Source organism: Anas acuta, chromosome 1 (assembly GCF_963932015.1).
Source record: "Anas acuta chromosome 1, bAnaAcu1.1, whole genome shotgun sequence".
In the NCBI taxonomy this organism is placed as follows: Eukaryota; Metazoa; Chordata; class Aves; order Anseriformes; family Anatidae; genus Anas; species Anas acuta.
This window is the reverse complement of record NC_088979.1, coordinates 120185478-120199672: the sequence shown is the minus strand read 5'-3', so window position 1 is coordinate 120199672 and position 14195 is coordinate 120185478. Positions and strand designations below refer to the sequence as shown.

General features: G+C 45.3%; 1 protein-coding gene across 6 annotated transcripts in view; it reads left to right on the top strand.

The window, feature by feature from the left end:
- IGSF11 (immunoglobulin superfamily member 11) overlaps positions 1-14195 on the top strand; it is a 94833-nt gene that overhangs the window by 56978 nt on the left and 23660 nt on the right. The window contains exon 1 of one of the 6 annotated variants that reach the window (XM_068697718.1): positions 5782-5952. The exons of 3 other annotated variants lie outside the window; for them this stretch is intronic. In XM_068697718.1, the coding sequence (XP_068553819.1) occupies positions 5886-5952 (67 nt within the window). In that variant the 5' untranslated portion in view covers positions 5782-5885. Of the gene's footprint in view, positions 1-5781; positions 6065-14195 lie in introns of those variants that run through there. 2 more of the 6 variants (XM_068697737.1, XM_068697727.1) reach the window with 2 other exon arrangements.

The window sequence follows — 14195 nt, the reverse complement described above, 5'->3', positions numbered from 1 at the left end:
TCTAGCACATTTATTATCAGCTTGGTGAGATCATTAGGGAGTCCTCAGACATCGGCTCCCTGCTCTACAGGGCTTAGGACACACACATTTCTTCCTGGGAGCTACCCCCAGCATCCTTCCTCTACGATACCTTGGTCAGTTTCCTGAAGGTTTGGGACAATTGTGGGTGGACGTCTGCATGTGTTTGTGCCCTGGACTGGTGACTGATAATCTGCAGGCCTACGCAAGCAGCGGGACTAGCCGTATTTCTCATGCAAACACACATGTGCATTCTTCCAGGGGCCTCGGGGAAGGGCACACATCTGAACACTGGGCCGTCTGTGGCACGGTTGGCATCTATTAATCACAGCCACTGTGCAAGCAGGGTAGCAGAGAAATATCTTGGAGAAGAAGGACTTTCTTTTTGCCACATCAGTTCCAGCAGTGCCGTCACCTCAGACCTGCTCACTTACATAGCACAAATCCATTTTCCTTGATGCTTACCTGGACTGCATCTGCAGAACTACAAGGGGATAAGCAAGCACCACCTCTGTCTCTTGTGGCCCTCAACCCCCCCACCCCAGAGCTAGGTTCTGGCTGCAGACTCTTTAGCATCTGTAGCTGCTGAAGATGCCCATCTCCAGCCTTACTACCTTGTGTCTTGCCTAAGGCCTCTGTGAGCTTTGGTGCAGCGGGAGCCCTGCAGAAATGATGTTTGGTGATGGAAGGTGGCTGCCTGAGGGGACACCATTAACCTCTATCAGAGCCTGCCCCGTTCAGGAGCCCTGTGCACGTAAGCTACTGCCTTTGGAGCCAAAGGTGTAATTTAATTCTTGTTTCTCTGTGTTTCTGCTTTAGAAATTCCTTGCTGAAGCAAGTGTGCAGGAGGGCTTAGGCTGCATCAGAGCTGCTGCACAGATGGCTGTTTCCCAAGTGGAAATAGCACCGTAATGCTGATGTGTCCTAGCTGCAAGCAGCCTTGTACAGCACGGGGACAAAATTATTTTTTTTATGAACCACAGGGCTAATGAAGTTCTAAAAAAAGGCTATGGTAACAGCCAGTTTTCTCTTCCTCTGCATTCCTAGAACTTGTTCAGAGGCACCCGGTCATGCAACAGTCCTGCAAATATTGTGTTGGTGTGATCCCTGTGTGGCTCATGATAAACCCTGAACCTTGGGAGAAGCCTTATTTCACACAAATTTCCTTACCTACCTACTCTGCATGGTTCTGCCTTCATCCACAGTGGGAGACATCTCAGGGACTCTGACAGCTTTCAGCTGTGAAGCAGTTTTGCATATCTGCTCCAAAGGACTGAGGTTGTGATACCGAACCCTTCGTGTCTGAATTGTACTGTGACCCTGGTGTCCTTAAAAAGTGTCTTTGTTAGATATTTGTCCTTATTTACTGTAGGATTTGATTTGATTTTTTTTTTTTTGTATACTCATACCTCTAGGATCTGCTTTATTGTCATAGGTATTTGTGCTTCAGCCTGTAAAATGAAGAAAATTGTTCACCTGTGGTCAAATTATATGTTTTTTGGCAGTCTGAATTTCCCTCTGCATGGGCTTGCCTCCGTGTAGAGATCTTGTGAGCTGTGTCTGAATTTGCTGCCTTGAGTAGGCAGTGTGACTGCTTGTCCAAGTGACTTCCAGGGTCAGAAGTGTTTCTTGTAGCACAGAAAGGAGGATCCAGAAACTGAGCCCTCAGTCTCAGAAAAACACCCTCACTGCACAGTTCTCCTGTTTTGCCAGCTACATGGACACCAAGGCGTCTGTTTGTGGAACAAGGTTTGTCTCACAGCAAGGAGAAAAATACCCTTTTACTTATACATTGATCACATTTAATGGGGAACAGCACAGGAGGAGTCATTATTAATAATTATTTGCATAACAATAGCCTTTCTTCCACAGATCTCACAAAGCTGGGCAAACACGAATTAATTCAACCTTAAACTACCCACATGGGAGGACGCAAAGTATCATTATCCACATGAACAGTTTCTCTGCATGATTTTACTAATTATAGTATAGCACTTAGGTGTTGTTACATGTGCTATATAAGGTGGTAAATAACATTTTACAGGGAGGAAAAAAGGCATTTTCTTACCCCATCAGACTCTCTTTCCAGCACATTATCCTGACTCCAGCAATTATTCAGCAGAAGGTTAAGGAGGAAATGGGCCATCAATGGGCAGCATGACCAAAGCTATCAGTAAGTGAAATGCTTTGCCCAAACCCCACAAAATATGGCCTGACAAAGAGCTGGATCTAGATAAGAATTTAAATTGTGCACCCTCCACCAGTTCAGAGCAGCTTTTGCCTTTCTCTATTGCATGCAGGAAGCCCATTTCTGATCCTACCATGGCAGCATAATGCAGCCTTCTTGAAAAATGGGACATCGATCACTGTGGACAGGCATGAGTCTGCTATGGGATGCCACAACCTAGCTGTCTATCAGTTCTGTCTAGGAGGGTGCATGCCTCAGCTCACCTCGGAGGACCCCACAACCAGGCACCAAGCTTTGGCTGAGACCTCCAACAAGGCCTTTGCCATCCTTTATTTCCCTGCTAAGCACACAGAAGAAAAAAAAAAAAAAAAAAAACACAAAAGCTGGCTCTAGGTCTTTCTGAGGACAGCCCAGCAACTGGGCAAGGCGGTGTCTGAAATAAATATAGTTTTGGAGGAGAGTTCATTTCCCCTGAATTAATGCAGCCTGACACAGAGCGCAGGAGCATGTGCCATCTGGTCAGATCTGCCTTGATTTTGCGAACAAGGGGGAGGGTAACCGATACTTTTATGAACTGCAGTTGCTGCACAGGCGAAAACAGTAATCCCTTGGGTACCAAAAATGCGAGATGCTAATCTGAAATTAAAATGGGTAAGCGCACGCAGGCCCAGTAAGGTCGAGAAGGTCAAAGCCTTCTTCTCTAAGGAAATGAACCTTTTTATCGTGAGAAGCTCTGGGCACAGCCATGTAGTTCATCAGTTTAATAGGAGGCAGTGGGGTAGCGTGCTGCTCTTTTATTTCTGAGCCAAGCTTGTTCCCTCTCTGTGTGGAGTGTAATGTATTTCCCTTCCTTCATCCCACAGCTTATGTGTGTCCTTTGCATAGAATTCACTCCTACATTACATGTCCATACCCCTTCCCCACCTCGGGCCCTGTTTTGCCATTGCCTTTTGATATAAATTGTGCTGGAGGGTGTCCCTCTCCCTCCTCAGCTAGTGATCGGGCAGCTAATTCCACTCTCTCGTGGAGTCCTGCCGAGCATGTAATGAAATGGCCAAATTCCGGCAGTTCTCCCCAGGAGGGAGTCGGAAACCATTCAGCGGCATGTCACGACGTGAGCTGTGATAGTGGGAGACCTGGAGGAGATCCTCATCTATCTCCTCGTGCTGCTCCTGAAAGCAGAGCTCATGCCTTGGCAAGTGGTGGATTAGGACTCTGCGCAAGCTGCTGGAGAGGTCAAGACAGCCCGGGCACACCCCATGGTGCTGGCTTATAGAGTCACAATTGGCTGTGACTTTGGGACAGGACAGGTTCTTAATTTAGTGGATGATGGCTCAGTAACCCAGAGGCATGTGTAAGGCAGGAGCAGAAAGAGTTTGCTGTGTTTTCCTTACAAAATTGCTCCTTGGCTGAGTGCCTTGCTGATTTTCAGCCATCATCCCATTGTGCAAAGTAATGATGAGGACTCTGAAACTTCTGTGCACATCATCCAAGGCACTTCCCTAAAGGAGGACTTTGCTGCCTTTAGATCTTCCTGAGTGTTGTGGGTTCATCCTCTTGATGGGCAGTGGTCATGCACACAAAGCCAGCATACGCTGCTTGGTGTAGGGGTGGACAGTGATTTATGGGGTTATGAAGACTGCAGGAAGGATCAAAATCGGGACTGCATTTTCTATGCAGTCAGTTCAAGGTGAGTATTGCAGCTCTTCTGGCCAGGGAGGCTCTCAGGAGAGAATGTTTCCCAGTAGTGGCCTTGTTCTCCTTTTTCACTATTGATGCAAAGCAGGAACAGTATCTTGATGCATTTCTGTCTTGAATGTAGTAAAACTTGCCTTGCTTTTTAGGTAGAAGCACATGACGATGCTTGGGGGAAAGATGCTATAAGGAATAGCGAGGGTTTTCCTGGGCTTTGCAGCCCAGATAAAAGAGTCAGGTTTGGATTTGACAGGTTTAATTCATGACAGGGAGATTCTGGCTCAGAAATTGCCATCGCTTTTTTGAGTGCTGAGCAGTGATCATCTGTGCAAGGGGCACATTTCTGTAAAGATTCTGCTTGTATTCAAGCAAGTCATACCCTCTCTCCCCCCACCTTCCATCCTTTTTTCTTCAAAAGGAAACATCATGCAAAACAGGGAACTTTAAATGTCTTTTACCTTTTTTTTTTTCTTTTACTCCCAAGCTCATTTTTGTCTCTGGACCAGCATGCCCGATAAAATCATGCAAAGGTCTTTTATTTATGTTTGGCTAGGAGCTGACCAGATGCCCCAGCCTGTGAAATAATCACCATCTGTTGATTGTAATTGCAAGGCAAAAGCCAAAAGCCTGGAAGGTTTTTTTTTTTTCAGTGAAGTATTCAAAGAACTGCAGCCTGACTTTTCTGAATAAAAACTAAAGCTTCTTCTCTGGGTCAGATTTTTTTTTTTTCCCTTCTTTTTTTAATACCTTCCCACATGCTGAATGCCTATGAATAGTTCTGCTACTCATTCCATCCTTATCGGGAGCAATTTGGCTTTGCACTTTCTTTTACCTCCACGGCCCTCTGAGAAGGTGGTCCCATGGCTGTGCCCTGGTGCATTGCATCCTTCCTTTGCAGCCCAGCACTTTGGTGGGAGCACACGTGTCTGAGGCCCTACTCTGCAGTGAGCCTCTCCTCTCTCTCTTTCTGTCTCCCTGCCATCTTGCCATTCTCACATCAGTCAAAGCTGTCTCGGGGGGAGAAGGACAATGGCGAATACTGCAGGTGCAGCGAGAATCAATAATTCATTTAATCATAAATTAATAAATGATGATACTGCTTGGGGAGAAGGGGAGGAAGAGAAAGAACATTAATAAAGTGGTTTCCAGATCAATTCCACAACTCCGAGCGACCGAAGAAAGGCACCAGAGGGCCTGAACCTGATAATTGTCAAGGTCTGTAGGATTCCCTCGCTGCTGTCATTGCCGCTTCTCGGGTTTAATTCAGTGACCTGGCTGTTATCTGCCCCTGTCTCCTGCAGCACTTGGGGGCTGCAAAACTTTGGTATTTGCACAGCAGCGAGCAAAATGCCTCTGGGTGGGGCAAGCGAGCTGTATAGGCATTTCTGTGCTTGCTGGATAAAAGCATTGCAGTGCTTGAAGTGCTTCTGCCAGGCACTGAGAGGAAGGCAGGTCTTCCTTCAGTCCTAGCCCACCAACAGCTGAGCTTGCTTCTCCGGGGCTGTGGGGTGCAGCTGAGTATTGCAGCCACTGGGTGACCCAGGAGCAATTAACGCTGCGCTGCTTCTGGCCCTGCCCGAATTACATGGAGAGGAATGCACATATGCATCCCATCTGCTGGGGTCTACAGCGTATGAAGGCAGGGCAAGCCAGGATTTAGCCATCAGAAAATGAGGAATGAGTATAATAAGGATATTAAGTGCGCTAACCTCCAGCAGACACCTCTTGGACAGGTTATACCTATTTATTTCAGTAAGTGGACAAAGACGGAGGAAGCCTGTAACACAGCAGTCCTTCATCCTGACTAACGAGCAGCCAAATTTGTCAAATGAGTTACCACCAAGCTGTGGTGCTTTCGAGTACTCATCTCTGTCCTTCCCCCTGCCTGCAGTAACACAGGCATTTTGCAGCAGCTTAAGTGAAGGTCCTTTGGGGTTTGATTTGTCTCTGAAAAAAATATATAGGACCCTGAGGATGTCTCTCCATGGATTTAATGCTCTGTGGGGACTACCTGAAGCTCGTTTTCATCATCATCCAGGAGAAGAGGTCAGGTCTGTTTATGCAGCATAGTAGTGCTTAGAGGAATTTGGAAGCTGTGCCCCTCTCCCAGCTCTCCGTGTGGTCAGCAGGCATCTGGGAACATGACCTCCCTAGGGACACAAGGTCTTTATTATGGATTTGTGTGTCACTGTATTAATAACCATAATGACTACTGGTTTTAGAGCCTTAGTATCTCTTTTACATAACTATGTATGTTGCCAACAGGCATGAGGTGAGCCAAAGCTGCTGGAACACCCAGCAAGGCTCTTTGCCTCAGCAGGGGCTTGAATTCTGCCCAACACTCATATACTGGGCAAAACCTCTGCTTTTCCTAAAAGGAAGGGATGAGCCAGTGCAACCAAGAATGCCACTGGGGCTTGGGACCTGGAATCTCAGGCAGTTTAAAGATTAGGAGAGAGGGAAAGGATCTGCAAAATGCTCTTGCTGGGTGCACTCACAGCACCTGTGCCCCTTCTTTCCTTTGGTTTACTTCTTATTTTTCATCAGTGAAAATTAGAATGTGGTCAATTTATTTCCTGGTATAAAGTCTATTATTTTTATTTTTTTTCCAGTTTAATATTTTAACTCCTCGCTCATTATTACCTCCTCCCATTCTGTAGTACTCATATGGATCAAGTTCGTTTTATACTTCGCTTCCTTGGTATTGTTTCTTAGTCAGCTGTGCATGTTTAACCCTTCTTGATCTTCCTCCCAAATTCTTCCAGATCTTCTAATTCTTAATCTTCTGCTCTCCTCCCTCTCTTCTTGTCTCTTATCTCTGCTGAGGAAAACCTGATGGCTTGAACAAAATTGAAACCTTGGGCTAGTTGTAATGAAATGGTGCTAAAGCTCCTTCCTTCTTCCCTCTGTTGTTGCAAGATGCCCCTCTCTTCACTACCCAAAACTGCAGAAGTCTGTTTTGCTGATAAAACACATCAAGATTTTTTATTTGCTATTTTCTCTAATCTCAGAGTACAATACAGCTTCTGGGCTTTCTCCTTCCTGCTGAATATGCATCTTTTGGACCATTGCTCTCTAGGATCATTACCTGCATTTTTCTGTTTTGGTTGGGTCTAGATTAAATCATCCCCTTTCTCACTCATGCTACTCCCTGCTTTAACTTTCGGACTATTGCCCACACATGCTTAATTTTAAGGAACTTTTTTTGGCAAGGGCCTGTTTCTTTTTCTTTCGTTACATCTGCAATTTCTATGTAGGGCATCAGCTGCAAACATAATGGACAGTAACTGTTGGCTTCCTTTCACACTGGTTTAATAAGACCAGTCCAAATAAGTGCATTTTCTTTTGGTACCTCTGGCCATTTCTTGGATCTGTGGACTGTTTGTTCTGGCTGAACTGATGCAGTGAGGTAATATCAACTCATTTAAATCCTGAAGGTGCTGCTCTTACTGCCTCCCCTCTGGGTGCTAGTTATGCATGTGTATTAAAAAGCAAAAGATTTTTGTTTGTGTATTGCAAGTGGTTTTATTCTTTAGATTCTTAATGACTCCCTATTTGTTTCATTATTTCACTAGGGATAGATATCGACTTGGAATTAAACATTGCCAACTCTATTCCTTATTGAAAATCTTTATTATGTTTGCTTTTTGGTTGGTTTTGTGGAACCTCCTCAGCTCAATGTAAATTGTCAGATTATTTGTCACTGGGATAATACGTTTGTCAATGGTTTGCCGTAACAAATTAGGCTCCTGATCTTGCATACATTTATGCATGTGCTTATATATATAGATTGCTTAACATTCAACCCTGTAATAGTTCTGCTGAAGTGAAAAAGACTTCTCAAAAATGTCTCTGTCTCTTCTGGATTAAGTTTGATGGTGTTGCTAGCTTTATTTGGTTTGTAGACATGTCGTTCTTCAAGTTCTTCTTGTTTCTGCTCCCCTTTTCCTTCCTCCTCCCCCCTTTTCTAGACAAAACTTCCTTTCTTTATTCTTCTGTCTAAGGACAGATTTAAAAAAGCTGCTCAGCCATTGCTTAACTGTTAATTTCATCCTCATCCTCATTTATTAATGAACCTACCTTCTTTCTGGTGCTTCTTTTCCTCCTGATGAATTTGTAAATCCCTTCTTATTCCCTTCAGTGCCTTGGGCAACATAAATTCATTTGCTTTTTTTCCCCTTGCCCTTATCTTTTCCCTACAGCCTTAATTGACTCTGTATATTCTTGTTTAGTCACAATCTCCCCTTCCATTTGCAGCACAGAACTTTTCTTATGGTTTTCTTAATGAAAAGGCATCAGTAGGAAAACACCGTGCTGTACAGTACAATAAGATCTGAAGTGTTTCATTTAAAAGTTGCGTGTGGTGGAGCCTTCTCAGGGAGAATTTATATTAGGAACAGTCACTGTGTGGCAAAGCCAGCATTTTAGTTCTAGTGGGTCTCTGACTTAATTTTTAAAGCTCTCACTGTGACTTGAGCAGGGCGGGATGGGCAGCTGAGCAAATGGCAAATCCTGTTCTTTCTGAGCGGTTTCATCCGCTGTGCTGTGTTGGATGTTCATTATGAGAGCTCCTTTCCTTCCCTGGTAGGAGACGAAGAAAATCTGCCCATTTTCTGGGTAGTTCATCTCCGTCAAAGGAGGTGTGTGGGGGTGTGTGTCTGTGAGTGTTTCAGCCACTTCTTGCTCAGATGAAGGCAGGGTGCCAAAAAGAAATCTGCACTGACAAAATAAGGAGCTGTAATGGGGGAGAGGGGACAGGAGGTCTTCCCAGCTTTCCAAGCTCTCCTCAAAGATGGCTTGGCAATGATGCCATGCTTAAAGGCTTCAGTGGTGTGGCAGACAGGCAGGAGTGTCCCGTGACCACTACGGCTGTTGCTTGCAGGGATGGTGCACACACCCCCAGGGAGCAAAGCTGGAGATGGACCAACAGAGGGGTTGCTTCACAAGGTCCAGAGTCATAAACTTGGAGGCTAAATTTGGAGTCTCATTTGAGAAGACCTATTCAGCCAAGGCTGATCTCATGACCTAGAAAGATGCTTAAATCTTGTGACCTACAAAGATGTAATCTAGAAAGTGGCTCTCCCACTGACCTGCCCCGTGATCTTGGGAAAGTCTATTTTTTGCTCAGTTACTTTAAAAGTTTCTATAAAACAGGACAGTGATGTAGGGTTGTAGGAGTTTGGCCAGTTAGTTACTGTGAAATACTCCAACAACCTGGATTGAAACAGCAATGTTTCTTTCTTGTATGGAGTCAGTGTGAAGGTGTTGGTGGGGCAGGGCAGGAGCAGGTCAGTTGTGTTCAGTGGTTCACACCACCTCCTCTGGGGATGCTCTCACCCACATTTCTTCTCCCTCCTCTCTGTGTGGATGCCATGGAGAGTAGCTGTGGATAAGCGAAGTGTAACAGGGTTACAAGTTCCCATATGCCTTTTAGACCAGAATAGCACCATTGCCTCTTCATCATCCTACATCACCCCCATCCTTCCACGCTTCCTGAAGATGGACAAGTCAGGAGTCATGCTAAGCCCTGAGGAGGTGGAAGAATGCACAAACTGTGCTTAAACATGAAGAGCTTCCATGGGTCTCCATTGACCCACAACTCCCCCCTTTCTTCTCTTGTGCCCCGTGTTGCCTGGCAGGGGTACTGCCAGAGCTCTGGTCAGCATGCTGGATGTTTGCTCAGAGGAAATGTCTCTTTGTTTACATGGGGGAGAGAGGAGCTTAGGAAGAAACCTGGCACAGAGCAGTTGGGATTCGGTTAATCTGCTTAGAAATACATTAATCGGAGGATCAGATGCTGTCAACAATACTCTTTCCCCCTCACTCTCTTCCCTCTTTCAGTACCTTACTCATCGCTGCTCCCATTGGGTCCTATTCCTCGCCCTCCTCCATGTGTCCCTCTTCTCCCCTGCTGTGAAAGTCAGGGAGTAATGAAGGACAAGGAGATTAAAGCAAAATTAACAAATAAAATATAAATCCTAGATCTAAATGAAAATTAAAAATGGACCTTCAGCTGTTTATTTGCATCCCTAAATATAGCCTTGTGCCTAAGCCAAACTGTATGTAGCCAGGATTTCCCTGAAAAGTGCTGGGAAAAATATGCAGTTCCTAAAACATGGGAAGTAGTGGAAACAGTGGCTGCCTGCTTCCTCTCGAGACTTTATGCATCTCCCCCCAAGACCACAAGAGGCTGCAGAATAAGCTGTGGTACCAGGCTGAGAGGTGGCATTATCATGGCATCATCACCAGAGCTGGAGAAAGAACTACTCCAAGCTACCACCCCTCGCTGCCTTCAGTATGAAGTGGGGTACTTGGTTTCTGGATAACATTTCTAATCTAAAAATGGACAACTGTAATTATTGTCAGAAATCTCAATTTAGTGGGTGTGCTGATTAGAACTGGAGACAGGTTCAGTCTTTTTTTTTTTTTTTTTTTTTTGTGCAGTTGGGATAATAATACGCACAAAGACATTACCTGTATGGGGACAGAGCTCTGAGAGAAGGGGTCACTAATAATGCTGTTAATGGCATATTCCTCAACACCTTGCTGTTTGCTTGCCTGGCCTTTGGTGAATTTAAAAGGAGGCTGAAAAGTGCATAGAGCTGAGGTTGAGGCCAGGTTTGCTGCTCTCTGAGTTATGGTGTTGTAGAATAACTGTTGTCAGAGGAGTATTTGTTCTACATGTGCTGTCTTCTTCTAACATTTTTTCTTTATTAATTTTTCAAGAAAAGCACAAGAACAAAAAGCATTGCAGTGTACAAGATATCGGTACCAGCTGGGGGATAAAGAAAGAGGTGGATAGCTTCATCTTTATACTCATAACATTTGCTTTGCACACGTGATGTTATATATTCCTGGGTTTTGTCCTCAGATATGCAGCATTCTCTTTCATTTTCTGTTACAAAGGTATAATCAGAGGCAATGCAGGATGTGCAACGTGGCTTACTTAATTTCAAGGGAAACCTTTAACTTCAGGAACATCTGACCTTTCAGCCATTGTTTTAACAGCATTACAGTTGCATTCATTTTGGAGATTTTGCAATCCCATATTAATCCAAATTCCATTGAAGTCAATACCCAGACACCCATTGTCTTAAGCTGGGGTTGGTTCAGGTCATTACTCTTCATCTTGTGCTGAGAAAAGGATGGGGATAAAGAGGAGGATGCAGCAGGATATCAGAGCTCAGTTTCTTTTTGTGCTTTCATGGGTGAAGTAAAGGCTGGCTAGGAGAAAAATTGGGGTGGGTAAGAGTTTTTAATGCAAAAATATTTGGGGGAGTTGGGTGGGAAGGAGGTTAGTAGGCGGCATGAGGGAAATGCAGTGCTGCTGCCTGGAGGTGCAGCAGTACTTGCCCCAAATGGGAATTGAAAAGCAATTTGGCCAGAGGTTCCTCCATGAAATCTTCTCTTCCATGTGAAGATGTTTCCTTGTGCCAGATCTCCTCTGCTCCCTCTTGCTGGACCACCATGCTTTAGGAAGACTGAGAACCAGCCTCTGTTCCCCTTGATCTACTATGAAGATCCAGACGAAACAGTGCCATTTTCCTGTACATGCTTTATGCATCTTCTGTATGCATCTACATGCTAAATGTATAGCAGAAACAGATGCACTCAGCTATTTGAGAATGTGTAGATCCCTTTCATGTACAGGCTTCTTTCCCTAACAAATTTGGGGTTCTGATCCCGTGATCCATACCATAAGGTAAGCCATGATACAATAGCTTCACAAGACCTGGGGTTGGACATCGGCCCTGCAACCAACAAGTGGACACAAGACTTCTCAGAAGGCAGACGTCATGCCAGCAAGGCAGAAATGCTGAGCTAGCAAGCTCACAAATTCCTGCATCTTGGCTGCCTCCCAGAAAACAGGAGGTAGAGAGCCAATAAACCTCACAGAGATGTGTGCCTTTGACAGCAGCCCTGTGTACGTCAGCTGCTCTATTGCTCCTGGCCAGGAGCAGGGGCTGTGCTACCTGCTGGATGAGCTTGTAGCATTGAATCTCTGCATTTTGGGGATTTGTTTGCCCGGGCAAAGGAGGGTGTGATGGCATTGCTGCTTCCACTCTGTTCAGCAAGAGTAAGGGGCAGAGGGAGGACATGGTAGCACAGGTCTTGCTGTGAGCTGCTGTCAGGAAAGTATGCAGTGTCCTTTCCAGCATGGTGTCCCTGCTGGTTTTAGCCATGCTAGCCTGATTAATCCTGGTACAGACACATGCACTCATGCTGGGGCTGGGTTTTCCTTTTGCTGAGGACAAACAAACAATTGTGGGTTTGGGGTTAGCCTATGTCTCCAGTATGTTGTGCAGAGCTGGTCTGAGTTTTTCTTTCAGCTGTATGTGTTGATGAAAAATGGCTTTTTTTTAGTCCAAAAATCTTTTTCACAGAAGTGCTCATTATGTTCTTTTTTTCACTTCCTTCTTCCCATGGAAAATGGCCAGGGTAGGAGAAAGAAGTGGGACAGGTGATTTTTAATTTCTTTTGACATTGGTTTCAGTTTTCACTATAAGAAAAAGGATGGGGAAAAATGCAGGGAAGGTAAGGAAAGGAAACCATTTCTATTGCTTTTTCATCTAAATTTAGTGCTGGAAAAACTGCTATCTTCTTTTCTGTTCATTTTCCCCTTCATCCCTATATTTTTTTGTGTTCCTCTCTTGTAGTTTGCCTCCTCCCAGGCTGCTGCTTTCCTGAGAACATAAATAGCCACAAGTGCTGGTATTTGCATGGAAGGTAGGAAAGGAGCCTTGCAGGAAAAGGCAGTGCCTCAGGTAGATGCACTCCCCTGAGCAGTGTCTTTCAGAGCTTTGCTGCTGTTGTAGCTAGAAAAGTAGTCTGAGATCCTGCAGTGATTTTTTTTTTTGGCTAAAAAAAAAGAATTGGTGGGGTAAAGAGAAATGTTTTTAACATGTAAATTAAATGCATACTGTAGTTATATTTTGGAATTTTGCTTTCTGTATTCTTCTGCTTCTTTTCCTTTGAATTATTTCTATCTCATTCTCTACTTTCCTTTTTCCACCATGATGACTTTCTCCTATCACAGGGGTATGTGTTTTATGGGCTCCCACTCAACCCTGCCTGATCCCAACTGTTATAAGGCTCCTTCTCCTTTGGTACCTTGGTGTTTGGTACAAATGAGTATAGTAAATTCCTATGGAGGGTTCTGTGCTTTTGGGATGCTTCCCAGCCAGCCAGCAGCACCTCTGTCCCCATCTCCCTTGTCCCTTAACCCAAACAGTTCTTGCTTGGATGCTCATGCCATCACTCTTCTCCTGGCATGATGATGTGTGGAGTGTTCAAATACTCCAGAAACCTTAATTAATGAACGTGTGTTCCCTGCTGGCCGCTCTGCGTGCAGACAGTGGATGGGAGGAGGGAGGAGAGGGGCACGACTGGTGCTGGAGCATACGCTGTGCATCCTGCCTTTCACACTCAGCCGTTCCTCAAAGCCTCGCCCCCCCTGCAGAAGTGGAGGGGGCCTGGGATGCCTTGGAGGGGCAAAGAGACGCAATCGAGTTTGACAGGATTTGCACCACAAATTAAGCGCTGAGTGCTAGCATTTGACACTCTAGCTCTGTGGAGCTTTTGGGTAGCCCCTCGCAGAGAAACCTGTCAGAAACCCGAGCATCCAGAAAGCAGGGGGGAAAAACCACACTGCCACCTCCTGTTTTTCACTTCTCGGAGGATGCAAAACACTGAATGGGTTCTGTATGGCCTTGTCAGCTCCAGTGAGCACCCCGACTCCATTGGCTGGGGGAGGAAGGTGCTCTCATGGCAGAGAGCCTGCATGCTGCCACCCTCCTCCACACACTGCCACAGTGCAGGGCAGGTATGTCCCACAAAGTGAATGCGGGATCCTGGGAATGAAGATGTATGTGATGCCCTTCAACCTGGGGATATGATTTTCCCCTCCTCAGCCTCTTGCACTTCTTACAGCCCTGGTTAGCTGCACTGTCATGGTGCTGGGCACAACCATGCCCCAGAAAAACACCTCTTCTCGGGTCTTGCTGGCAGCATCAGCACTGGAGAGATTTTTGAGAGTCAGTGAGAGGGCTGAAGGAAAGGGGATAGGTAAGTGGATGCCCAAGGCTCTTCTCTCTCTGCTAGGTAAGTTCTGAACTGCTAGTCCTTGTTTTAGGTTCAGTGTGGGTATGGAAACAACAACACCCTTCTTCTTGATCAAAAAGTATGTACCAAGCCCATTTAATTACTCCCAGCCAGCGATGTTCATGCCAACGGACTAATGGAAGCTTGTTTTCATTTGTTAGACTTCCATTACCTGGAAGCGGCTGTGTTCTCT